At 39.3% G+C, this 26161-nt stretch overlaps 1 protein-coding gene across 1 annotated transcript in view; it reads left to right on the top strand.

Moving 5' to 3' along the window:
• bahcc1a (BAH domain and coiled-coil containing 1a) overlaps positions 1 to 26161 on the top strand; it is a 134356-nt gene that overhangs the window by 80956 nt on the left and 27239 nt on the right. Inside the window, exons 9-16 of the mRNA XM_079613361.1 lie at positions 4428 to 4672; positions 7564 to 7909; positions 10574 to 11392; positions 11939 to 12108; positions 12826 to 12962; positions 14578 to 14691; positions 24464 to 24572; positions 24798 to 24999. Of these exons, the coding sequence (XP_079469487.1) occupies positions 4428 to 4672; positions 7564 to 7909; positions 10574 to 11392; positions 11939 to 12108; positions 12826 to 12962; positions 14578 to 14691; positions 24464 to 24572; positions 24798 to 24999 (2142 nt within the window). The remainder of the gene's footprint in view (positions 1 to 4427; positions 4673 to 7563; positions 7910 to 10573; positions 11393 to 11938; positions 12109 to 12825; positions 12963 to 14577; positions 14692 to 24463; positions 24573 to 24797; positions 25000 to 26161) is intronic.

Raw genomic sequence — 26161 nt, 5'->3', positions numbered from 1 at the left:
GCTCCAAGGGGAAGTGCATCCACAAAAGCCTTCCCCCGGGAAACATTAGTTAAGCTGGGTTAATGTCCCAGAGCAAAGGTCCGTGACGTGTGAAGGCAAGGACAGGGGTGGGCGAGAGTGGGATCAAGCTGAACATGCACATTAATGAAACTATGTGAAACGGGAAAAGTAGAAAAACATATTTGACTTGCGGAGGCTGCAGATGTGTCACTGTGGATGTGCACGGATGGCTTTCTCTTTTTTTTGTTCCTGCCAGGGGAATGGCAGGAGTTTATCCCTGACATGGGAACTAAGAAGTCGCCTAGACTACATGCTATAGTATTGGCCCACTGTGGTTTTCAGAGAAGGGGATTTTTCAAGGGAAAGGGAGTGAATATAGTTTATCAAATGATTGTGTAATATTTATTCTAATGGGAGCTGCTTCCATTATGTTGACTTTAATTTTAACCAAATAATTATTATTGTAAGCATATATCATGCTGTGCTCACAAGGATGCACATTTGGGTTGGAGACATCTAGTGTGAGAAAAATTGAGGGAGGAATGCAGTTAAGTGTGAGAAAATGAAAGTGGTGAACAGGGAGCAAGACACCAAAAAGAGCGTGGGATTGCTGGTTGACGGGTCTCTCTTGATAGGCCAGAGTTACTTATATTTATTACATGGCTTGGTTGAATTCTGATGTAGAATGCGGTCTGTTATTTCTTGATAACAGACCGCTGCTAAGTATAACAGACCGTTGCCATGAAAAACAGAGCGTTGCCATGGACGCAGGATTCTAACCGAAGAGACGGAACGGACCATTTTCTTTAGCGGAAGCCATATAAATCGTTTTTAAATCAATAAATTCCTTTTAAAATAATTTTTTTGAGGCAAATGATTGATTTATTTGGTAGGTAGCCATGTAATAAGCGGCATAATGTATAGCGAGGCGGTTGTTATAGCTTCGCATCGGGCTCATAATCAGCCTGTCGGGAGTTGTATTCGCTATAACAGCCGCCTCGCTATACATTATCCCTTACACATATTTAGTTAGTTTTAATACTTTGACTGACATTGAATTTTTTAAATATTTAAATGATGAAGCGATAATTTACCCAAAACAACTGTAGAACTATTTTGTAGAACATAAAAGATATTTTGAAAAATGTTTTTTTCATACAGTGGAAGTCAATGGTAACCAAAACTGTTTAGTAATCAACATTATTTAAATTTTTTAATATTCTTCAAAAAATATGACAAAAAACTAACAAAATTTGGTTGGTTGGCTGTTTGTTGGTTGGTTGGTTGGTTGGTTGGCTGCTTGTTGGTTGGCTGCTTGGTTGGTTGGTTGGTTGGCTGCTTGTTGGTTGGCTGGTTGGTTGGTTGGTTGATTGGTTGGCTGGTTGATTGGTTGGTTGGTTGGCTGCTTGTTGGTTGGCTGGTTGGTTGGTTGATTGGTTGGTGGGTTGGTTGGCTGTTTGTTGGTTGGCTGGTTGATTGGTTGGTTGGTTGATTGGCTGGTTGGTTGGCTGCTTGTTGGTTGGCTGGTTGATTGGCTGGTTGGTTGGTTAGCTGGTTGATTGGTTGGTGGGTTGGTTGGCTGGTTGATTGGCTGGTTGGTTGGTTAGCTGGTTGATTGGTTGGTGGGTTGGTTGGCTGGTTGATTGGTTGGTGGGTTGGTTAGCTGGTTGATTGGTTGGTGGGTTGGTTGGCTGGTTGATTGGTTTGTTGGCTGCTTGTTGGTTGGTTGATTGATTGGTTGGTTGGCTGCTTGTTGGTTGGCTGGTTGATTGGTTGGTTGGCTGCTTGTTGGTTGGTTGATTGGCTGGTTGGTTGGCTGCTTGTTGGTTGGTTGGCTGGTTGATTGGTTGGCTGCTTGTTGGTTGGTTGATTGGTTGGTGGGTTGGTTGGCTGGTTGGTTGGTTGGTTGGTTGGTTGGTTGGTTGGTTGGTTGGTTGGTTGCTTGGTTGGTTGCTTGGTTGGTTGAAATCAGACCATCCAACATTAAAGAATCCAAATGTAAAGTATGTTTTTTTTTGTAATTCTTGTGTAATTTTTGTAGTTATTGTTTTAGTTCATTAAGGCATTCTACCTCCCAAGTCCTTTTTGTGTTACAAGGAGTCCAACAAACTAACATTTTGATAACAGAAAAGCATTAACTCAGGGCTAAAACCAAAATTCTGTCTAGAATTCATCCAAGACTGGAGCCACTAACCAGCAACTAAGGGAAGGGTTGTTTGATTTTGTTCCTCTAGGTGTGTTTTTATTAATGATAATAGTCTGTGTGTAAGCAGGGCTGATGCATATGTCTTCGGGTAGAGGGGATGATCTCTAAGTAAGACCCATAGTAACATTCTGATCTCTAACACGGTCCTTGCACAGTCCGAAATTCACTTCCAAAATTTTTGCACGTTAAAAAATAAATACGACCTCTCGTTATGCCAATCACATTATACACAGTGCCTCCAAAACAATCGTCCGTCATAGAAAAATTCGGATTGGGTTCTATTTTCGGCGTTTTTTGCATCCGTAGCAAGCATTTTGAGAGGTGTTTTGACAATTCAGAGCCACCGAATGACAAATATGTCCTCAGTGCGCAAGGACCTTAACACTTGTGTTTCTCTGATTAGATGTGATGGAGCAGTCATTTGTATGAAGATACCGTGTCAAGTTTTGCTCCATCCAAGGATATAATATCTTTATTATTACTCGGATGGTTCTTTCCAAACCACATTGCCTTTGTTTTGTGATATTCAAGACTAGATTTAAATAATCAAAAGCTTCTTGAATACTATTAAAACTGTCCTGTACCCGTTTAAAAACTCAAAGACCCATATATTAAGATTATGGGGGGCGCATTACAGAAAGATCCTAACTTTATAATCCTATCTTATCTGTTTGGTAACCATGGCAATTTCAGTTTGGACCTCATTTAGGACAAAATCTATTACAAAATCGTATCTTAACTACGGATAGGAAAGGGGTATTACAGAAGCATCCTAACTCCACAAAAAAAATCCTAAAAACGGTCTTAACTTTAGGACAAAACTAAATTTTAAATTTAAATTTTAAATTTTAAAAACTTTAATGGTGTCCTAACTTCAAAAGTATTTGAAAGCCAACTGTAAAAATCACTGTCTTGAGAATGGCGTCACATTTATTTAATAATACAAGATGAAGAACAGCGATGTTTGATGAGGGAAAGACTTTGTGAACACTCAAATGATGTGCTGCACTTTGACGACAAAACGCTGACAAATAATTACAGACTAATATGAAATAAAAGGATTAGGCTTTGCCCTTTCTACCAAGCTTATCAAAACTTCACTTAATGAAAAGCACCACTTATTTTATTTCTCCATTCTCCAGTTTTTCCGTTTTAATTCACGGCAGCTGTTTGCGTGTCGTTGGTTGCTTGGTAACAGACCTGAGAGTTGATTCCCAAACTCGATGGAGGGGTTTAAGATTTCCTAAATACAGATAGGATGAGATTTCATAAGATAGGATAAGAATCAACTTAAGATTTGCTTCTGAAAAATCCTAAATTAACTTGTCAGATCTTAACTCAAGACTTAAAGCTACACTGTGTGATTTTTACCCCCATCTAGCGGTGAAAAGGTATATGACCATCCAGTGAATATTAGTTTCTGTTCCTCTCAATTCCGATTTCGTTTTAACTCCTAAGGTGGCCAATGTAGTCCAAGATTAAGATGGCTTCCAGTTCGACCTCGTCCATGAGTATTTCTTCAAGTGATGAGGTTACTTTAGAAAACTATTATAATTTGCAGTAATTTAATTTGTCAGTTAACATATAGGTTATGACATCTATGTAAAATGAATAATAGTTTTATGTTTTCGTTATTTTTTTACCATTTCATTGCTAACATCAGCTATCAGTCCCAGACGAATGCAAGCTAATCTTAGTAAAGTAACTTTTATCAGTGCTATCGTTATTCTGTATATTGTACGACATCACTAGCGTAAGGCAACGTTTACATTGTAGGCTATATCATTTTCTCCGTGAGCAGAGATCAGCTGATGTGACGGAGGTGCGAGGGAGAGGTAGAGGGTAAGGAACAAATAAAAACAGGGCCGGTGCCAGTGAATTGCGGAGACGAAAGGCGAAGCTTGAACTAACGGGTATGTCCCTCTTTGGCTAATGTACTTTCAAGATGGAGGGGCAACATGGCGACCGACATTCGAACCCCTCACCCGTATGTATTTTCAATGGCATATTATACACTCACGAGAATACTTTATTACTTGAACGAAGTAAATATACATTAATGAGCACATATATTTTTGAAAGAACTAAGTGTTTTTAGCTAAGAATAAACTAAAAAAGTTACACAGTGTAGCTTTAAGATAGAAGGTTTCTGTAATACTCCCCCTGATCTCTAACACGGCCTTCCACATGATAAGACTAACACTTGTGTTCCTCTGCTTAGATGTGATGGAGCAGTCTGGCCTGTGGCCCCCAGTCTACAGGGCCCGAGGGGCCCACTCCCACATGCAGCATCCCGCTGTGTATCCTCGCTCGCAGTTTCTACGCCAACAGGAGCTTTACGCTCTCCAGCAACACCAGCAGCTTCAGCATCAGCAACACCCGAGCCATCACACGCCACCACCTCCATCACACAGAGCTGCGAACACCACAGAGCTACAGCAGAGAGCCAGAGTCGACCACAGCCAGGTACACACACACACACACACACACACACACACACACACACACACACACACACACACACACACACACACAAACACACACACAAACACACACACAAACACACACACAATCCCTCGTAGAGCTAGGGTTGGGGATCGTTTGAATTTTAACGATTCCAATTTCGATTCTGCTTATCGATTCTTATTTAAATTCCAATAAGGTAAAAAAAACAAAAACGTAGATATCGTTCACATTTAGTCTTATTGTAAAACATTTAATTAGAGAGCCGAAGTCGACCACAGTCAGGTGCACACAACCCCTCGTATAGCTAGGGTTGAGCATCATTTTGAATTTTAAAGGTGCATTGTGTAATCTTTAGGAGGATCTGTTGACAGAAATACAATATTATATTCATAACTATGTTCACAGTGGTGTATAAAGATCATACATAATTAACTGTTATGTTTTTATTACCTTAGAATGAGCCATTTCTCTCTAAGGTCTCCTTACATTGAAATGCGCCGTCATGTTTCTACCGTGGCCCTAAAGGGACAAACGCGTTTCGTCACTATGTTGTTCTTCTTGCAAAGAAGCGAGCTAAAGTCAGCGAATAAAACACAGACACAATGATGTACAGGTAACAATAATATTCGCAATAACACATCATTTAACTGAATAATTAAGTAAACCTAATTTCTTAATTTTGTTTGTAAAGAAACCTCATCGCTTAACTGGCTACTCTCTGCTGTCTCAGATGACGACATCACTTCCTGTCGGCCACCGTAACATCTGTTGGTTGCAATTCACTACCTCACCTCTAGATGCCGCTGAATATTACATACTGCACCTTTAATTATTCCGATTCAAATTTCAATTCTACTTATCGATTCCGATTCCTAATTTCGATTCCAATAAGGTTAGATATCATTCACATTTAGTCTTATTACAAAACGTTTAATTGTAACTCAATATCACGAAAAAAAATCAACAGGCTAAAGAACACACAAGGAACGTTTACCTGTTGTTTAGAAATACCATAGAAAAACAACTAGCCTAACTAATGTACATTTCAAGCATTATTACAGACAAGTAAACACTCAAAAAAAAGATACAACTGAACAAAGATACGATTGAAATGAAGATTTTCACGTACAGAAACTATAATCAAATGTAAAATAACACTGCACTTTATAAATAAAATTCACATTACAAATATAGTTACAGAAGTTATTCAGTCAAGAACGAGTGAATAAAGTCTTTGTCGTTTGTTGTTTGATTAGTGTTGTTATAGAGACGGTAGCTGCTGTCACTTTAAGAGTTGCCCAATATAGTTATAGAGTCGCCTTGGGCTTGAATGGTTTAAAATCACATTAAAATCACTTTTGATGTGTGCGCAGCTTTCCGTTTGAATCGTTCAAAGTCATATTGAAATGCTCACAAAGAAATCGATAAGAGGAATCGAAAATTAAAATTTTATAACAACTAAGTATCCGCTTCCTGACCTCAAGTTTTCGATTCCCAAGCCTACGTATAGCCGCTTTATATCAGACTGTGCAAAACGCAGTGGTTTAGAAACAGCTGGGCTTTCAAATGAGCTAATGTTCGACACCTGATACCGAGAGAGGATGTGCTCTTTTCCGTGAAACTGGACGGTTGTTTTTGTGTGCAGGGGAGTAAACAACATTTGGAGCCAATGAATCATGAGTTTAATTTTTTTAAAATCCCCCTATAAAACCACAACTGCGCCCTAGGATCCATAACTTCCTCCAAGGTCCAGTTTCATTCTACACACACACACACACACGCACACACACACACACACACACACACACACACACACACACACACACACGCACGCACACACACACACACACACACACACACACACACACACACACACACACACACACACACACACACACACACACACACACACACACACACACACTAAATGCAGTCTGCAGTGAACTGTGGCGTGATCGGACCCAGCTCTACTCTTTTTGATTGCAGGTCAAAATCAATAGATCTGAGCCATTAGGGTCTAAATTGAAACCTGATTCAGCAATACAGGGGTGTCAAATTGCAATTACATTGACGTGCAGATTGCATGACCTGGCAGTCTTGAGAATATATGTCAGTTTCCTTTAATTAACCAAATTGTCCAGATCTCATTATGAGGCTTGAATTCCTTTCTTTAATGCATAGGCAGATTGCATGACCTGGCAGACTTGAGAAATACAGTCAAACCTAAATGTGTTCAGACGACTTCAACATTTCTCACAGTTTATTCGCTATAGTTTATGAACTCAGTCGATATTTGACTGGTTTTGTCCGTCCTTCTGTTAGTCTGTCTCACAGATGAATTATGTTGAATATCTGTCAGCTGGTAAATTTAACTACACAACTAGATAATACCAGTTTAGCTCAACCAGTGACCAAGCAATGCTTCATTGTGTTCAGTGTGTGTGTAAAAAGAGCATTAGCAATTAAAGAAAACACACTTCAGCAAAACATGATCAGCTCAAAGTGTCTGAATCATTTTTGCTCCCAAATGTGTATAAATGTCACTGGTAATGAATGATATGTGGGTATAATATGTCACAGTTTACTTTATTTTGCTCTCCTCACTTACATAAATGAACTATAGTGTCCTGCACACACTAGTAGAAACATCTAAAATGATATCTGGTGTCTGGATAAGTTTTGGTTTGACTGTATATATCAAGTTTCCTTTTAATTAACCAAATTGTCCAGATCTCATTACGAGGCTTGAATTCTCTTTCCTTTTTTCTTCTGGAAACAAACTTTGTGGCATTTATTTTCCTGTTATCTCTGTAAAGCTTTGCTTTGAAAACACTCTGTATTGTAAAAAGCGCTGTATAAATAAATGTTGACTTGACTTCTTTAATGCATAGGTGCAAAAGAAACCAGAAGAGCAGAGCATGGATCTAGAAGACATCCTGTCTGACCCAAGGACTCCCAAACCGGCTAAATGCTATTCCTACGGCCCGTCCAACCGGGCCTCCTCTCCTCCCAGGGGATCCACTGCACACTTGTCCCCTTGCTGCCGGTCCCCTTGTATGCGACCTCACCCTAAAAGCACCCCCTCCACCCCCTGTCCCGCCCCGAGTCCAGTCGCTGTGGCGCCCCGCTCCCCGGCCCTCAGCCCTGCCCCATCACAACTGCCCAAAGCTGTGGAGTGCCAGGAGAAGAGGGTGGACGGGCAGCCGCCTCAGGACTATCCTCAGTCCATGGAGCCCGGTGAGGAGATACTCTTCCTTGCATATCAATATATAAAATGCCATGCTTTTACTTTTGTGTAAGGGTCACCCTGTCGGGCTTTATTCTGAGATAACAACTGTACATTATGTACATCCAGCCGGTTGTTATCTCAGAATAAACCCCGACAGGGTGATCAGGATCAGGTCTTCATCCGCCTGAAGGGGGTTTTTTCTGAGATAACAACCGGCTGGATGTACATGATCCCGATTATTACATGGCTACTCGTCACGTAAGTAAATCATTAGACACGAAATATTGATCTTGAGATGAAATATTTCATCAGGTCTTTAAATGCAAAGCTTCCGTGGAGAGAGCAGTTCAAACTAGATGGACATTTAAGAGATACGGTATACAGTCACACCACTTATCACACAGCCACATAAATAGTTTAAATAGTACAAAAATTCGTACCTGTTTGTTATCCTATAATTCAACAGTGTACAAAACAATAGTCGTAAAATGGCGTTTGTATGAAACAGAGAGTCCACGATACTGGATGGCATAATTAACAATAATTAATTTACACAAAATGTTGATTTGACTGAGTTTTAATATTTTATTAGCTCACAAAAAGCAAAACTACCACAAAGAATAACCGTTCCTAGCAAGCGTATAGCGCTGATGACTTCTGTAACTCCATCCGAGTTTCTGTTTTCAGCGGTTGATATCTGGGAATAATTTACAGCTGGATGGACCAATCAGAATCAAGTATTCCACAGAGCCGCGTGATAATGACTTGTAACTGTATTTTGAAGCTAAAGCTCTGTTTACACAGCTGGTATTAAGATGCGTTTCGGTCGATCGGATCACGAGTGGACGAGGGAGACACATTCCCGTTTACACCTGGTGTTTTAATCCGTCTCTTTTGTCCACTTTCAAACACTTCTGTCCTGATTTCTTCCAGGGGAGGGTCTATGAGCGGGGAAATGTGTGGGTTTTTTTCAGATCTTTCGATCTAATGGACGAAATAAGCTTGCGCAATTTACATATGAACGTAAAAACACACGGAGAGCATCAGCTTTAGTTTCTGCTCTGACAGCCGAACGCTGTGAGTGTGTGTTAAAAATCAGGAATGGTGAGAGAATATTGTGTTTGGTGCGTTTTTCGTCTTCAAAACAAACTTGGGTCTTCAGCCGACAAAGTTTAAACCCCGTTTGTCTCGAGCTCTTCCCATAATGTTCACGCATGACGTCAGTAGACGGAGAGAAGACGGTCTTTTAGTGTCTGTTCAAACACATTCGCTCACATGAACGTTTACACTACGAAAGCAATCCGGTCTAATGTGTTTTTAACTCCCTCTGGAAGTGGTGGAAAGTGGACGAGCTCAAAACGCTTCAGACCTCAGTTTACACCTGTATTTAGCGCCGTCCTGTTTCAAGTCAGCATGCCTCAAAAACACACGAGCCACATGTTGGTTGTTATTCATGCTGAGCCCCTCATGCAGAAACAATCAGGGCTTTTTTTAGACTGTGGCTCTGTGTGGGCGGCTATATAGGCAAGAGCACGATTGACTAAAGCTGCTGATAAATGCAGAAAATGGCCGCCAGCTCAGCTCCCCAGCGCCATCACATCAGTAAAGATGGAGAAACACCTCGTCCAGACTCACCCCATCCCCCAGCCTACACCTTCTTTATCATCATTAACACCTCACTAACTGTTCAGCATGCCAAGGATAAAGCCGTGTCAGTTGCCCTGTTTTACCTCAGAATTACCCCTTCAACAGCTGCACTTCCTAACAAAGAGCCAAGATCAAGGCATAGTGTCACTGTCATGTGGAATACAATGCGTTTTTGTTCAGACCTCTGGCGCAAAGCTTGTTAAACAAGTCGTCCTTATAAGGTTGTCAAAAGTGTAAAACAAGCCAGTAAAGGCTTTGTTCTTGACGCAGCTGATTTTTTAAAAAAATTGAGTGTTCATTAGAGGGGTCCCAAGACCCTTGGACTTTCACTTGAACCACGAATACACACACATTTTTTTTTAATGGATTCGAGGAGCTTTGTGGTTGAAATGTAAAAAAGTAACAAATCCTTTCCTCTCGGATCAATTTGACCCCCATAGGAATGAATGGGATGCGAGAAATGCTTCAGTACACATATAAAAACATAAAAATGCTCAAAATTCAAACTAAAAATGCTAAAACAAAATATTTTATAATGTCTACATGTGTATCTGAATGTATACTGAAGAGAAATGACTTTAGGACCCAGAGGAACAGCTCATTTGCTCCATATAGAGATATAAGGCCATCTAGTGGCAAGAGTCATGAAATATCATGTTATATTATTATTTTTCCACAAGAGGTCGCCAAAGACACCCAATGTCAGATATTTTAAGCTGAATTAAAAGTTTCATGCATGCAAATCTAATTTATTTTGAATTTAAGTTGAAAGAATGTGAGGAATCTGCTTAAATTACTGTTAGTAATTTAAAGGTAAATAAATGTTAGCAAAAAATATTAGCAAAATGAAATAAGCTTTCTGGACAAAAAGTATAATTTTAGGGCTTCGGGTCATTTTGACCCGCAAGGGAAGGATGAAGGATATACAGGTTGTCCAAAGTGTAAAACAAGCCAGTTTTTGCGCTGATATTTTTAAATGCTTTGTTCTTGGCGCAACTGAGCTTCGTTTATATTCCCTGTCGCAGATTTGCCACCTGGATATACCTATCCAGAAATCAACATGGGATACAGGAACGGCCCCACCGCTCAAGACGTACAGCTTGCAGAGCCTGCGGATCTAGAAGAGGTTCAGACCCGACCTGTTGAGCACACTCCTCCAGCTCTTTCCAGCCTGGGAGACTGCCATGCGATGGTGAGGCCTCTCCAAGAGCCACAGGAGCCAGCGATGCAAGTCGATGCCACGTGCCCGGTCGAGGACCAGCCCGAGGGTGTGTTTGTGCAAGGGGACGATGTGGAGATGAGATGCTGTGAACCCGTAGAGGCTAATCAGGAAAAGGAGCGCGTCGAGATCATTTGCACACCTGTTGAAGTTTCAGACTGTGAAGTAGGACCTACGCTGTTATCTGAGGAAGCAATCCGCCAAGAAGAGCCAACTGTTGCCTTCGAAGAAGACGTGGCTGAAGATATTCTGCAGTCTTCGAGTCCGGAGACACTAAAGGAACAGGGACCTCCATTACCACAACAATTATGCGTCTCCGATTGTTCACCAAACGCCATCGTCCAAGCCGAGGTTGCCGCGGCTGATGAGGAAGATCACAAGGAGATCTGTGCAACGGTTGAATCTCCAGCTTGCTCCCAGACTCCCACGTCGAGTTACTGGAGTCTGGAGCTCCTGATCGCGGCAGCTTTCTGTGGAGACTGTCCTCCCCCCTCTCCTCCCGCCTCCTACCAATCCCAGGGATCCTGTGTCCCGCTGAACTCCTCCTGTCACGGCATGGAGCTGCTCAGCGAACTGGCGGATCTCGAACTGCAACGCTATCACCAAAGCTGCAGTAAAACTCCAGGTATGCTCGCTGTGAGGACCCGTTTAGAAATTACCAAAGTTTATTCAGACACCTTCAACTTTTCTCACTTTATCACAGTTTATACGCTATAGTTTCGAAAATGGTAATAAAATATGACAAGATCTCACTGGTTTTGTCCGTCCTTCTGTTAGTCTGTCTCACAGATGAATTATGTTGAATATCTGTCAGCTGGTAAATTTAACTACACAATTAGATAATATCAGTTTAGCTCAACCAGTGACCAAGCAATGCTTCATTGTGTTCAGTGTGTGTAAAAAGAGCATTAGCAATTAAAGAAAACACACTTCAGCAAAACATGATCAGCTCAAAGTGTCCCAATCATTTTTGCTCCCAAATTTGTATAAATGTTACTGGTACTGAAGAATATTTGTGTATAATATGTCACAGTTTACTTTATTTTGCTCTCCTCACTTACATAAATTAACTATAGTGTCCTGCACACACTAGTAGAAAAAAAAATCTGTTGTCTCAGATTAATTTTTAGTTTGACTTATTTTGATTGTGTTTGTTTTTCTTCATGAAAAGGAGAAGATCAGTGGATCTTCGACCTGCAGAGTCTGGCCACTTTGGCCGCAGCTCGGGCTCTCGAGCTGGACTCTCAGGATCGCGGCGCCACAGATGTTGAGATGCAGTTTCCGGCTAGAAGATCTCTCAACCTGCGCAGAAAATGCAGCTGGACACCTCGCCATGAGCCGGTAACACACCCTGGTTCTGTTCTCTCACATACATGTTTTTCATGTAGTTCATAATATATGTTATTATTATGTTACATACTGTATGCTCAGTTTTTTATTTCTGCTTCCTACTTTACTTGCATACTTTCTCTTTAGTCTTTTTTTGTGTCACAAGGACTGTAACAAACTAAAATTTCAAAAAAGTTTAAACTAGAGATACACCGATATGAAGATTTTAGCCGAGACCGATAATTCTTTATATTTGAAAGCCGATAACCGATATATTGGCCGATAAATCTAAATCCAAATTTTTATATAATTTTTAAGAGCGTGATTAAAAAAAAAAAAAAGTCACACAATTAAAAGCCATGTCCCAAACACACAATTATAATGTTCTTATTATAATTTGATGTAGCCGATATGGCTCCACATATTTTCCTTTTTTTGAAGTGATTCCAATTATATTTCAAGCAATTCAAACCCATCATGTTGAACAGTGCGCATCTGAAGTGTCTCAGCTGAAGGAAATACTACATTATTTATCAGCTTTAAATATATCGGACACATTTTCTTATCATGCCGATAACGATAGCATTAAAAAGAATCATATATCGGCCGGTACCGATATGGCGACCGATATATCGTGCATCCCTAGTTTTAACTCAGGGCTGGAACCAGAAGTCATCCGAGGTCGGAGCCGCTGACTAAGGGAAGGCCGGTTTGCTTGTGTTCCTGTAGGTGTGTCCGGTGAAAGGTGCCATGGACAGTATGGACGGGCAGGAGTTGGAGATGCGGGTGAGGCTGGCAGAGCTGCAACAGCGTTACAAAGAGAAGCAGAAAGAACTGGCCAAACTCCAGAGAAAGCATGATCACCAGTAAGCCTGACATAAGCTCTAAATACTGACCTTGCTTAAAGGTGATCTGTGGCATTTTTCAGATTATACAGTATCTTAAATTGGTCGGTAACACTTTACAATAAGGTTCATTAGTTAACATTAGTTGTATTAACTAACATGAACAATGAGGAATACATTTGTTAAAACATTTAATCATTTTTGTTAATGTTAGGTAATAAAAATCCAGCTGTTCAAAGTTTGTTCATTTTAGTATTAACTAATGTTAATAAATACAACCTTTGATTTTAATAATGTATTGGTAAATGTTGAAATTAATATTAACTAAGTAATTAAATTAATTAAGTAATTTACATAATGTTAACTAATGAACCGTATTGTAAAGTGTTACCAATTTGTCGTATCCCAGTTTACACCGTTACACTCATAGGGCTGCAGGATTAATTGTGTTTTAATTGCGATACCGATATATTTGCCTCTCTCGATTATTTCTTTTTAATAATCATCTCAATATTTGCCCGTTTGTTATTTATCCTGAAAATTCTTTTTTTAATTTTACATTTGCATCATCTTGCATAATGGTAACAAGTCCCCACTAGGGTTGATGTTTGTGGTTGCCAGATGTAAATAACTTAAATCCCCCAAACAGAGCTTTTCAATCAAACCTTCCGCGATTTATTTGGAAAAAATCTAAACATGGATCTCCCCCACATTGTTTGGGATTATGTTTGCAGAATTAAATGAACAATAATTTGGAATTATTGGAAATAATGAGGAGTTTCACTGTTTGAAGTTTAAGGTTTTACCACAAACGACAGTTTTCGGTGCGTATCAACAAAGAGGAAACTGACAACGCGCCGACAGACACAGGCCAGCTTACTTTTAATATGAAACAAAGTCTCAACTTTCAAATTTGGTAATTTTTTAAAAGAAATGTAAACAATAAATAGCGTTTTGTGGTTCTTTAATGTGTGTGTCAGATCGCTCTGTCGCATCAGTTAAAACTGCTCGTGAACCGATCATCTCTTCCTTCTAGTTCATTTATAGCATCAAATAAACACGAATGAACATCAGAAGGAATGTTGTTTTAACCGCCGAAAGACGTCAGTACACTCCACTTCTCAAGTTCAACTCCTAAAATGCTAACTCTCCTGACTGCTTTGTCGGACAAAAATAGCGGATTATGATTGGTCAGATCACCTGTCAATCAAACTCCCTGCGAAGGGTCAATTGTGTTGCTTAGAAGATCTAATGTGAAGACGCATCACAAATTGCTTATCAAAACCATGCATTTTGTATTGACTTGCCATCTGATGAAGTTACGTTGGTTAAATGAATCTTTTGGGTGATGTGTAGGTTGGTAAAAATACGCTAAATGGTCGTTAGGCCTATTACATTGGCAATAATTTATATATAACGTTAACTGTCTTATGTCTGATTAATTATCGTGATTTATAATTTTGAGTAAAATAATCGTGATTATCAGTTTAGCCATTATCGTGCAGCCCTGCGTAGTTCTAGTTGCCTTAGTAATAGTTTTGAAACTCAATAACTCAATAACCCTCAATAAAGGGTCTTTATTTTCGCCATAACATTTTGACACTGGTGGCAAAAGTTAAGCATGTTTTTCCTTCAGGAAAGAGGAGACTCCTCGCAGTCCGGCGCGTCGAGGCCCTGGCAGACCACGCAAGCGTAAATCAGTCCCTGGCCACGGCTCCGGGACCCTCAGTGAACCTCAGAAACGAGTAAAGTAAGTGACTCCTGTTCTTCTGTCCTGTTAGCATGCCTCTCACACACAGCGTATCGACACGACCCAGCAGGCGACGACTCGAACCGTAAACTCATCTGACCTCAGTGAGGAAGTCCAGTTACGCTGTGTCTTTCCTGATCTGGACTGGGCCTGCATTGCATTACATGCGTTTGGCAGTAATAGCGGTTCGCTGTGTCTCCTTTCGAAAGGTTTCACTGTATGTGTGCATGATTCAGGCTTATAGACACAATCCTAAAGGTGTGTTGGGTAATATTTAGGAGGATCTGTTGACAGAAATGCAATATCAAATACATAACTATGTTTTCAGTGGTGTTTAAAGACCTTACATAATGAACCGTTATGTTTATATTACTTTAGAATGAGCATTTCTATCTACACACACCGCGGGGTCTCCTTACATCGACATGTTTCTACAGTGGCCCTGAGCGGACAAACGCTTTTCGGCACCATTTAGTTCTTCGTGCAAAGAAGCGAGCTAAAGTCAGCCGATAAAACACTGACACAATGATGGACAGGTAACAATAATAATCGCAATAATTAAGTAAACCTAATTTCTTAATTCATCTTTGTAAAGAAACCTCATTGCTTAACTGGCTACTCTCTGCTGTCTCAGACGATGACATCACTTCCTGTCGGCCACTATAACTTCTGTTGGGTGCAATTCGCAACCTCAACACTAGATGCCGCTGAAAATTACACACTGCACCTTTAAATATCTGTACATGCACTGTGTGTGTGTCAATAAACTTGTGTGTCTGCCAATGGCGATGTGAATGGCATGCCCGTCGGGTGTGTGTGTGTGTGTGTGTGTAATGAGAGCGCTGTGGATTCTCCCCTAATCTATTTCCCTGCCAGGAAAGTGACAGATTCCTGTCGTTTAGCACTTGGGTCAGCGCAGGCCGGTCCACGATGACACACATACTTACACTGCAATTAATGCATGTGTCTGGGTGTGCTAATGTGTATTTACGGATATAAGCTGGCAGCTGCTTTCTGTCTTAGGCATTTTTCAATTTGATGTGTAATTACATATGGAAATGCTATTAATGAACAACACATAATACGTGTATTATTTTGTGGAGCTGTTTATAATTAGTTGCTACTTACTTAATCAACATGTAATAAGCAACGTTCCCCAAAGATGCACCAACCATAGTCAGATCAGATTACCATAAATCTGTAAAACAATTGGGTAACACTTTATTTTACAGTGTCATTGTTGCATTACATGTAGTTTCTATAGTAACAACTATTATTTATGCATAATTACATAACCATAAACCAAACCCTTTAGTATACGGTTAAAAAAATTAAATAAAGGGTTACACTTTATTTTAAGGTGTCATTGTTACGGTTTAAGTATATATTTTAAGTATTTGAGTAATATTAAGCAACTACATGTACTTACTAAAGTAGGATTAGGGTTTGGTTGAGGGTTAGTTGCATGTAATTATGCATAATTTACTGTTATTACTGCGGTAAGTACATGTAACTTACTGTATGTAGCAACGACACTGTAAAATAAAGTGTAACCAACAATTGTTGTTACTATAATAACCCTAGCAAAAAATAATTTTGCCACAGTAATTTAATACTTCGTGGTTGTAAATGATTACCATATTCAGGCAGAATTGTGTTGGATAGATACTTGACAAGCTCAGTTCAGTTGAGAAACTCATTTAATGCCAAACTTTATCAATAATAATAGTTTAATCTAATTCAAAAACGACTGCATGTTTAATATATGTGACCCTGGACCACGAAACCAGTCTCGAGTCGCACGGGTATAACAATACATTGTATGGGTCAAAATTATCCATTTTTCTTTTATGCCAGAAATCATTAGGATATTAAGATCATGACCCATGAAGATATTAAGTAAATTTCCTACCGTAAATATATAAAACATGTATTTTTGTGAGTGAATGCACATGCAGCACAATCGTGAACATAAATGCACAACTTTAAAGGAGATTTTCTCAATGTTTACATTTTTTTTTCGAAGTCTCAATGTAAAAAAAAATATATATTTTTAATTAACAATGTGAAAATTTTGTGGTTTTGTGGTCCAGTATTTTTATTACACCATTTTAGCTTAGCATCCTGCTAACGTCAACTCCATTGGGATCGATTATGAGTTGAGTCTCCCGTGTGTCTCTTGTGAAGTGCGCTGTTTGTTGTTTCCAGCGCTAAGCTTTTCCACATCAGTCGCTTATGCGCTTCTGCGCGAGCTGTGTGTATGTCGGTCGCAGAACTGTGGAGTCTGTACCGACTGCAGTCAGGATGAGTGATTGCACTGTGTTCCTCGACGCCTGCGGAGGATCTGTCAGTGTGTCGAGGTTTGAAGAGGGTTATTGACACTACACACACCCCCTAAAACCTCGTTGTGTCTCTCTTTCTCGTCGTGTTCTCCGTCATGTCACCTCGCCTCAGTTTCCGCTCGCCCGCCTCTGCCCTCGTGCCAACCAGCCGCGTCGATGTGAGTCCACATGACAGTGACACCCAGGGCACTGTGTGTGTGTGTGTGTCTACTGTATATAAAAGAGGGCAGTGTGTCTAGCAGCGTTTAACAGGCTAGCAGTCTGATCTCCATTGTGTTAAACATCACACTAGATGTTCTGCTGTTGAGCTTGGGGGCGGTGCTGGAAACTTTCTCTTTGGCAGAACTCACTTGTTTATGTACAGTGATATTATCATTTTATTAAATATTATTTATTCATTTCGTTGGTCGGGATGGCTGGCTGAGGTGGTTGTCATTAGATATGTTTCAATCCTCCTATTTTTATTCGTTTTTTTTTAGGATATCGCATAAAAAAACGCTGGATAGAAACACCAAGATGCTCATAAATTCTTAAAAATGCGCATAAAAAAACACATGTGCTCAATTAATTTTTGTAATTAATGTTTTGCTGTTGAGCTTGAGTTAATGCAGCTTCGGCAGAAATCACTTTTAATATGAAATGAAGTTTATGCACAGTGATTAGGGTTGGGTATCGATTTCAATAAGGTTAATATCATAATAATATTATATCAAAATTTATATCATCCACATTTAGTCTTATTTCAAAACATTAAATTATTGCTGAATATCATGAACAAAAATCAACGGGCCGAAGAACACTTATGGAAGGAACGTTTGCCTGTGGTTTAAAAATACCATATAAAAACAACTAGCCGAACTAATGTACATTTCTAGCATTATTAAAGAGTAATTAAACTCTTAAACACTCAGTAATTAGCACTTTGAATGTTTAAATTTGAATGAAGCGACCTTCAATGGTTTAAAGTCATATTGAAATACTCACAAAGGAATCGATAAGTTAATTTTATAACTAGTATTCGATTCCTGACCAAGTGTAAGATTCCAGAAATGTTATTAACCCCTTATATTGGTCCACAGCCATTACATATTTAATACAGTAATATCCTATACTAAACCTAAACTAATATTGACAAGCTATATATCATTTGAAAGCTTACAATCTCTAGTTTACATTTTTGGTGACTGATGTCCAAAATACATTACAGAGGAGCCGTAATTTATCAATTTGCAACAAGAATATGTTCATACTCCTAAGGCGTGTTCAGACCTTTATTTTGAAATAGTGAAAACATGAAAAATCATGAAAGAATGGTAGAAACCTCAGTTTGGTTTCATGCCAAGAGTTCAAAAGATAGCATCCCTTCAATTCTTTTATGAAAAAAGGTCTGAAAATGTTTTAAATATAAAGAAAATGATAATATATTCACCATTAGTGATGTGGCAGCGAGCTATAATGCACATACGTGTTCATCTTGTGTTTCTTAGAGGTTGAATTAATTTAAAAATATGCCAAACTTCCAACACTACTTCTGAATAGGATGTCCACTTCATAAATTGTATGAAAATTGTAAAAATAATGGTTCAGATCACTCAAACAACATATGGAAATGGAGGCGCCCATATATGGGCAGTAATGTCAACTAGTGGAGAAGTGTGGTACTGCGCCCAAACTAAATCTCACTGAAAGCTTATTTCAAGAGATATCAACCTAAAATTTGAAACACAACTTGTTTGCATTTTTAGAGTCCTCCAGGTTTTGAAAATATATATTTTATATAAAATATGAATAATTAATTTTTTAACATTGTCAATTTTCATAAACTCAAACTTCTATAACTTTTTTTCTGTTTAACTTTCTTAATTTATTTCACGTCTACAAAAATCGGCCAAATGTCTTCTTTAAAACAAGACAAATCTTACATCTATATTCCAAAACATTCTTGAATTACAACCATTTAAGTTCCGAATGTGCATTTTCATGTTTATTAAAGAAAAAGGGGGTGTTACGGGGTTAAATATTATTTATTAATTTAGTTGGTCACTAGCTATGTATCCATCCACCTATTTTTATGCGCATTTTAGGATATCACATAAAATAAAACTGCTGGATGGAAACGCCAAGATGCGCATAAATACTAAAAATGCGAATAAAAAAAAATTTTTTTTATCCGATAAGAAAATGTGCATAAACTACAAAGGAAAAACATTTACTGAATAAATTCCTCGATGCGAATCCTCTCAATCCTCATAACTAATTGTGCTGTTTTTGGTTTGTTGTCTGATAGTGTATGTTGTAACTCGTGGGTATTACAGTGTGACACTGCGTTGCATAATGAGATGCTATTAGCAGACGTTCAGTGTGTTTTCTGGTGACGCCATGCAAAGACGTTCTCACTCGCTGCTTTTCATTTATCCTCTTGTGATTGAGGGCAGTGGGTCAGTATAACTCTAGCTCACATTGTGTGTCTGACACTGTGTCTGTGCTTCAAATCCCTTACAGTGTGTGTGTGTGTGTGTGTGTGTGTGTGTGTGTGTGTGTTCGAGAGAGCTCTGTTTAATTAGCCGCCTTGAGCGCGCACCAAGGGGAGGGTCCGTGTCACGTTGTGTTTGTCAGCTCGTCTACCTCACGGGGAAACAACACACACTCCATTGCGGCCTCTGTCCCCTTGCCTGTCAATCACAAAAACACCCAACATACACACACACACACTCTATTCTTGTGTGCGCATATATACACACACTAGTATATTAGCGTCAATGGACACAGATGCGTTCCAGGCAGAAAGCGCAGCTGATCTGATGTCGTCCCGCTAGGACAGAAAGATCTCTTTAATTTCCCTAGACACCAATGAGTTTAAATGAAGATCAAAATGGAGACGTTGACTTTTCCTGGGAAAAAGACCCCGGTAATTTCTCGAGTTTTGAGGAGACGAGATCTAAATGATGTCCCAAAGTGAGTTCAGCATCGGATATATCTCGCACGCTGAGTCCGACGCGTATCGATTAATCCGTTGCGAATCGCAAAACAATACAAAATGGCGTCTTCAAGCAGTGAGGATGATTTTGGTGTTCTCTTAAAAAGAGAAAAAGAAAGATTAAATATTGAGTCTATCCATCCAATCCTGTGATTGCGTAGAGAGGAAGGAGAGTTCGCCACGGATTATCCCGAGCGATTCAAAGTTTATTTCGGGATGTCATTGGCGCAGTTTGATGCTTTGCTAGCGATACTGGAGCCACGTATTAAACCAAGACAATTTCCAAAAACACCTCCCAAAATGCTTTCTACGGATGCGGAAGAATGCAGAAAATGTAATTTTTTATGACGTAAGAAAGTTTCGTAGGCGTGATTGACACAGCGTGAGGTCGTATTTACTTTTTAACGTGCGAAAATTTCGGACGAGAATTTGCAAGGACCTTTACACCGTGTCCTAATATGTCCAGTCGTGTGTCCAAGTCTCCATTGACGAGATTACGTCGCTTGTGTGCGCTCACACATAGATGTATACACTAGATTTCGCCTTGGCTACTGCAGTTCATTGGAACGGATGTGTCAATAGAGCCGCCATCTTGGAACAGGGAAGCCCCTCCTCTTTAATGCATCAGCGTCAATGTAGATCTAACGGAAATAAAATCACCATAAATCGGCATGAATGCGATTTTCTAGTTTATTTGGTTCGTTCCAGCGGTCAGACGTGTATTTATCATTGAGTCCAGAGAAAATGTAAAAAAATCTTCGTTCGTGTGAACATCCTTACGCAGCTCAAAAGTCCGGCATCATCCATGAATCTGAAGTACAGATAGCAGAGTTACCTCGCTACTTCCTGTGACAAGACCCCTGTTCCAAGATGGCGGCGGTTTTGACGCATGCTTAGAACCCCAAGGCGACATCTAGTGTATATATATCTATGGCACTCACAATGCAGTGCATGTTCACACCACACGGTAACAATAATGATAACTAGTTTTGATGATCGTCATAATTCTGTAAAAAAAAATTGGAAAAGTCCAAACCTCAACTATAGCGATAACGAGTAATGATATTCTTGGAATCGTTTTCAGACAATCTCCAATCCACTCGACTTAAAAAGGACTCAAGCTTTTAAAACGGCCGACGACTCATAAAAGCGCACTTATAATAAACAGAACATTTCCGTCGGTTGGTACGGATGCTAATGTAGTTATCTTTATAGTTACCGTATTTTCCGGACAATAAGTCACACTTTTTTTTCATAGTTTGGCTGGTCCTGCGACTTATAGTCAGGTGCGACTTATATATCAAAATTAACTCATTTATTGAGATGAACCAAGAGAAAGCACTACCGTCTACAGCCGCGAGAGGGCGCTCTAGTTAGCGGAGTTGTTCAGAAGCGACACCGAGGAAGAACTCAATGTATTCAGTGTTGAGGAGTGAGATCGGGAGCTTGGTGAACTTGCTGACCGGTAACTTGTTGAACTCGCTGGCTAATGTTAGTTTAGCCTATTCAGCCTCCCAGGTATATGTTCTTTATGCTAATGTGTAGCTGAATAACTGTTAATGTGTTACGCTAACACACCGGACACCTATTCAGCTGTTGTTCTGTGTGCTGTTGTGCAGCTGAATAACTTTCCAGATTAAATGTCTGTTCTTGGTCTTGGATTTTGTGAAATAAATTTCTAAATCAATGCGACTTATAGTCCAGTGCGACTTATACATGTTTTGTTCCCCTCTTCATGACGCATTTTTTGACTGATGCGACTTCTTGGTGTGAGGCAGAATTGATACTTAAAAGAAACACAACTGAGATCTCCATTATGTCTCCTGAGCTTTTTAAAAAACCAACCTCAGCATTTGCCCCTGGGATTGCATAAGCAGAAGCACATTACAGCAAACAAAATCTCAATTAGGTTTCCACAAAGACAGCCTCTCCAGAGATGTCTCACAGCGATTAAGCGGCTCGTGTGAGTGACGGCACGCTAGCGCTCGGCTAATCTTTTGTGCTGTGTGCCGTCGGTCTTGCGTTCGGTCTGGCGGGCAGGTTTCCAGGGAAATTCAAGGACATTCGCTCCAAGCCTGCGTTCACACAGCCTCGCTGATATGGAAATACAACGGCAAGGGCTCTGATGTTCAGCAAGAACAATAGCGTCAAACATGCAGTGCCCTCAAATGCCTCGCTCTGTCTTTTCAAAGGAACCGGCCCCTTTTTGTAGCAGGAATCTCCCCTGATGATTCACACTGGGCTTTTTTTATCCGGCAACTGTCCTCCTCGCACCGTGGCTGTCTGATCACAGTTCAAGCGTGAGCTGTGGAGACCATGCGTTTCTCTTCTTCACTGTTTCAATACTCATCAGAGGAAGAGCAGGCAGCGATTTCTTCTTGTTTTCTTCATTTCATACCGACACTGCATTAGGGGCATTTTTTTCTTTTTTTTTCACTGGTCAATTTTGAGATTTTGGGCTATTTGACTTCAATAACATGTCTTCTTTCAGACTTGTGGTGGAAAAAAAGTCCAATATACACATTTAGGTCTTTATTTTACTAACTTTGTCTATTTGCGTCTGTAGATTTCTCCGAAATTCAACAAAAGTTGGCGTTGTAAATCATCATGATCCGTGATCTCTCTCTGCACACACGCTGGAAATATGGTCCAAATATGGTCATTTCCTTTTTATCAGCAACCAATCGTGAAAGTACAATGGGCATTTAACTCTAAAAGTGAAATCTCATTGGCTGATGTCAATTTCTGACAACGTGATTGGTTCAGATGCATCACGTGAAGCGCTCTGACATTCAGATGTGTGTGTTTGGCTGTTTTTCTGTTCAGTTAAAGGCCATAAATGCTGTGTTTATAAGTTTTGATGTGATTTAGGTGGTTTGTATTGTTGTTGCTAATGATTTGATAAGATATTGTGTCTGTAAATAGTTGTTTCCACTAAAAAAAGTACATTTTTACATTACAAATCTTTAAATGCTGTTGTATCAAAATTTGTTTTTTGTCATTCTCCAGTATAAACATCTCAGCCGATGTACACCAAACTCTCCAGTTATACACTTAGCAGTATTCTGAAGATATGCTCAGAGGGATTTGTCAATAAATCATTCCTGGCCTGGTTTATGTGACATTTTAATAAAAAAAATATGTCGAAAATCTATTTTTTAAGGCTATGGACAGTATATTTAGATTTCCTAGGTAATGAAAGCATATATCCTGAAATCCCTCTGAACATCTTTTTTCATCTTGTGTGTAATCAAAATGAAAAAATAATTTTGCACCTGGCTTTATCATATGTTCAGATCTATCTACCAAAAATATATGCAAAATCGTGCATATTTAATGAGATAATGCCTAATTTGCATAATTAAACATACAAATTTCAAAAACTTGTAATACATTTTTTATATATACTCGTGAAAGTAATCAACTGAGGAAGTTTCATGGTGATATCTATTATTTTAAAATGTTACCCTATTCACCTGTAGTGTCTCGCCTTAAGTGAACAAATCGCTCTGTCTTGTATTTTTTTTGTTTGTGTGCTGAAGTCTCCAAGCTCCTGACTTCGAGACTTGATTATAGCACACACACACAGCAATACAATGTGCTTTCTGAAGGAGAATTTAATTGGTTGGACCTGCTGAGCAAATACACCCATCACTGAATGAGACGGCTTTAAATCTGAATGATGGACCGAATTGGGACATTTTTGTGGCCGAGGATCTTTTGACTGAACGACTGTGAATCCAAATCCGATTTTTTTTAAAAGTTTTTTTTTACGTTTTTTACATTTCCGGTTGAAATCCGATCTGAATGATCTAATGTGAACAGCATGAAATGCAATTTTTACAAATCAGTTTCAAGCTACATCCATATGTGGTTTGAAATCCTATTCAAATCGCATTTCTGGAAACCCGTTTCATTCTGAACGCTCTGATCGGATTATGCATGGTTTATATGTGACTTTCTCACTCACGCCACTTAAAATGTAAACGTCAGACATTGTGATAGGAAAGTCGCTGTCGAAACTTTGTTGAAACGAAGCCATGTTGTTTCAAAGTGCCGGAGAAGCAGAAAAGATCAGACACACAAACAATCGGATTTGGACTGACAGTAAGAACGGACGTAGCCTCAGTTTAACACAGACAGAAAAAGGCTGAAGAATTATCCTAAATTGTGTATGCTGTTGTTAAAATTCAAGCTCAAAAGCTGTCAAAATAAAAAAAGCTTGTTTTGTTGTCATTCGTGGAAAAAAAAATCAGTTTTACTAAAGGCTAATAAGACTTGATTTGGTCACAAAACACTTTTGAACAAATCTGCTGAGTGATTCAATGACACAAGAAGACATAGCGGTGATGACGTAACGAATATGAATAAATGGATGACGGGTAGAATCTAAATATCCGGCACTACTGAGGGGCACGGTCTGTAACGGCCTCTTCTGTTGTTTGATTGACAGGTTGGTGGGGGCGGGGCTAAGTCCACTAGCAGAGGAGCATCGGGGAGACTCTCAGAAGAAGAAGAAGAAACTGTCCAATCGAGGGTTTGGCCGTCTCAGCTCTTCACAGGTCAGTCCTCTAAACACGTGTGTCTTTGTCCTTTCGTCTCCTGCTCCCATAGGATTGATTTGGAGATGTGAACCAGGGTTTGAGATTAACTCCCGCCAACTCGCGGGAAAAAGTACATTTCAAACCCTGATGTGAACAGTGTGATTTTTAGGGATCAGGAAGTAGCCCAGAACTAGTCTTGATGTTGGTCTCAAAATGTCTACCCCTCCTATTGCTCTCTCTTAGATGAAGTCACAGTGTTACAGGAAGAATAGCCCCCTTGATCACCAGATAACTCACCTCAAGAAGGTCTCCGGTGGACGAGCTGCTTCCAGGGACCCAGAGTTTCCCTTGTCCTCCAAGAGCCTGTACTCCGGCCACAGCAACTCTAAGAGAGACTCCTCCCAGCTCAGCGGAGCCAACGAGTCCGAGAGCCTGAGCGACACAGGTACAACTCGTCCTCAGTGACGGACCTGGGTCATATCATGTGGCATTTGGATTTAACAGACTAAGCTAAGATTATTGTAACAATGAAGAACTTTTTTTTTTTGGCGATGCAAATATGAAAAATTTGGCCGATAACCGATAATTCTTTATATTTGAAAGCCGATAACCGATATATTGGCCGATAAATCTAAATCCACATTTGTTTATTAATTTTTGAGAGCCTGATTACAAAAACAAATGTCTCACCATTAAAAGCCATGTCCCAAACACACAATTATAATATTCTATAATTAATTCTATGTTAATTTTATGTAGCCGATATAACACATGAACCGTATTTTCCTTTTTCGAAGTGATTCCAATCATATTTCAAGCAATTCAAAACCATCATGTTGAACAGTGCGCATCTGAAGTGACTTTAATATATCGGACACATTTTCTAATCGGCCGATAACGATAACATAAAAAATTAACATATATCGGCCGAAACCGATATGGTGGCCGATATATCGTGCATCCCTACTTTTTTTCGTAATGTAGACCCGTTTATGTTTTTGTTTATCCTGTAGATATTATCCTGTAGATTTTGTTTATTCTATATTGGCCTTCATGTCATTATCAGCTATAAATACTCTTAATGAGTTGGTTTTAAAATTCGTAACATTTTTTGCTTGTTTTGTAAGCCTGAGGAAGGTGCATTGACCGAAATGTTGTTTAGGATGCATTATTTAATTTTTTTCTAGTTTATATTGGACTTTTATCTGACGAACCAACGAATGAATCGGGTGTTCGAGGCACTATATTTTTTTCTAAAATACCTGAGCTTTTCATTACCATTACCATTCATCTCATTACCAATTAAGAGCGTGGTTGTTGAGATGCATTTTCAAAAGTTATTTGAAACAATTTTTTAATTTGAAATTAGAGATGCACCGATATAAAAATGTTGCCCGACACTGATAACCGATAATTATTTATATTTGAAAGCCGATAACCGATATATTGGCCGATAAATCTAAATCTAAATTTTTCTATAATTTTTGAGAGCCTGATTACAAAAACAAATGTCTCACCATTAAAAGCCATGTCCCAAACACACAATTATAATATTCTATAATTAATTCTATGTTAATTTTATGTAGCCGATATAACACATGAACCGT

This window comes from Phoxinus phoxinus (assembly GCF_949152265.1).
Source record: "Phoxinus phoxinus genome assembly, chromosome: 1".
In the NCBI taxonomy this organism is placed as follows: domain Eukaryota; kingdom Metazoa; phylum Chordata; class Actinopteri; order Cypriniformes; family Leuciscidae; genus Phoxinus; species Phoxinus phoxinus.
The sequence above is the reverse complement of the archived record's forward strand: the minus strand, read 5'-3'. Positions and strand labels throughout refer to the sequence as shown.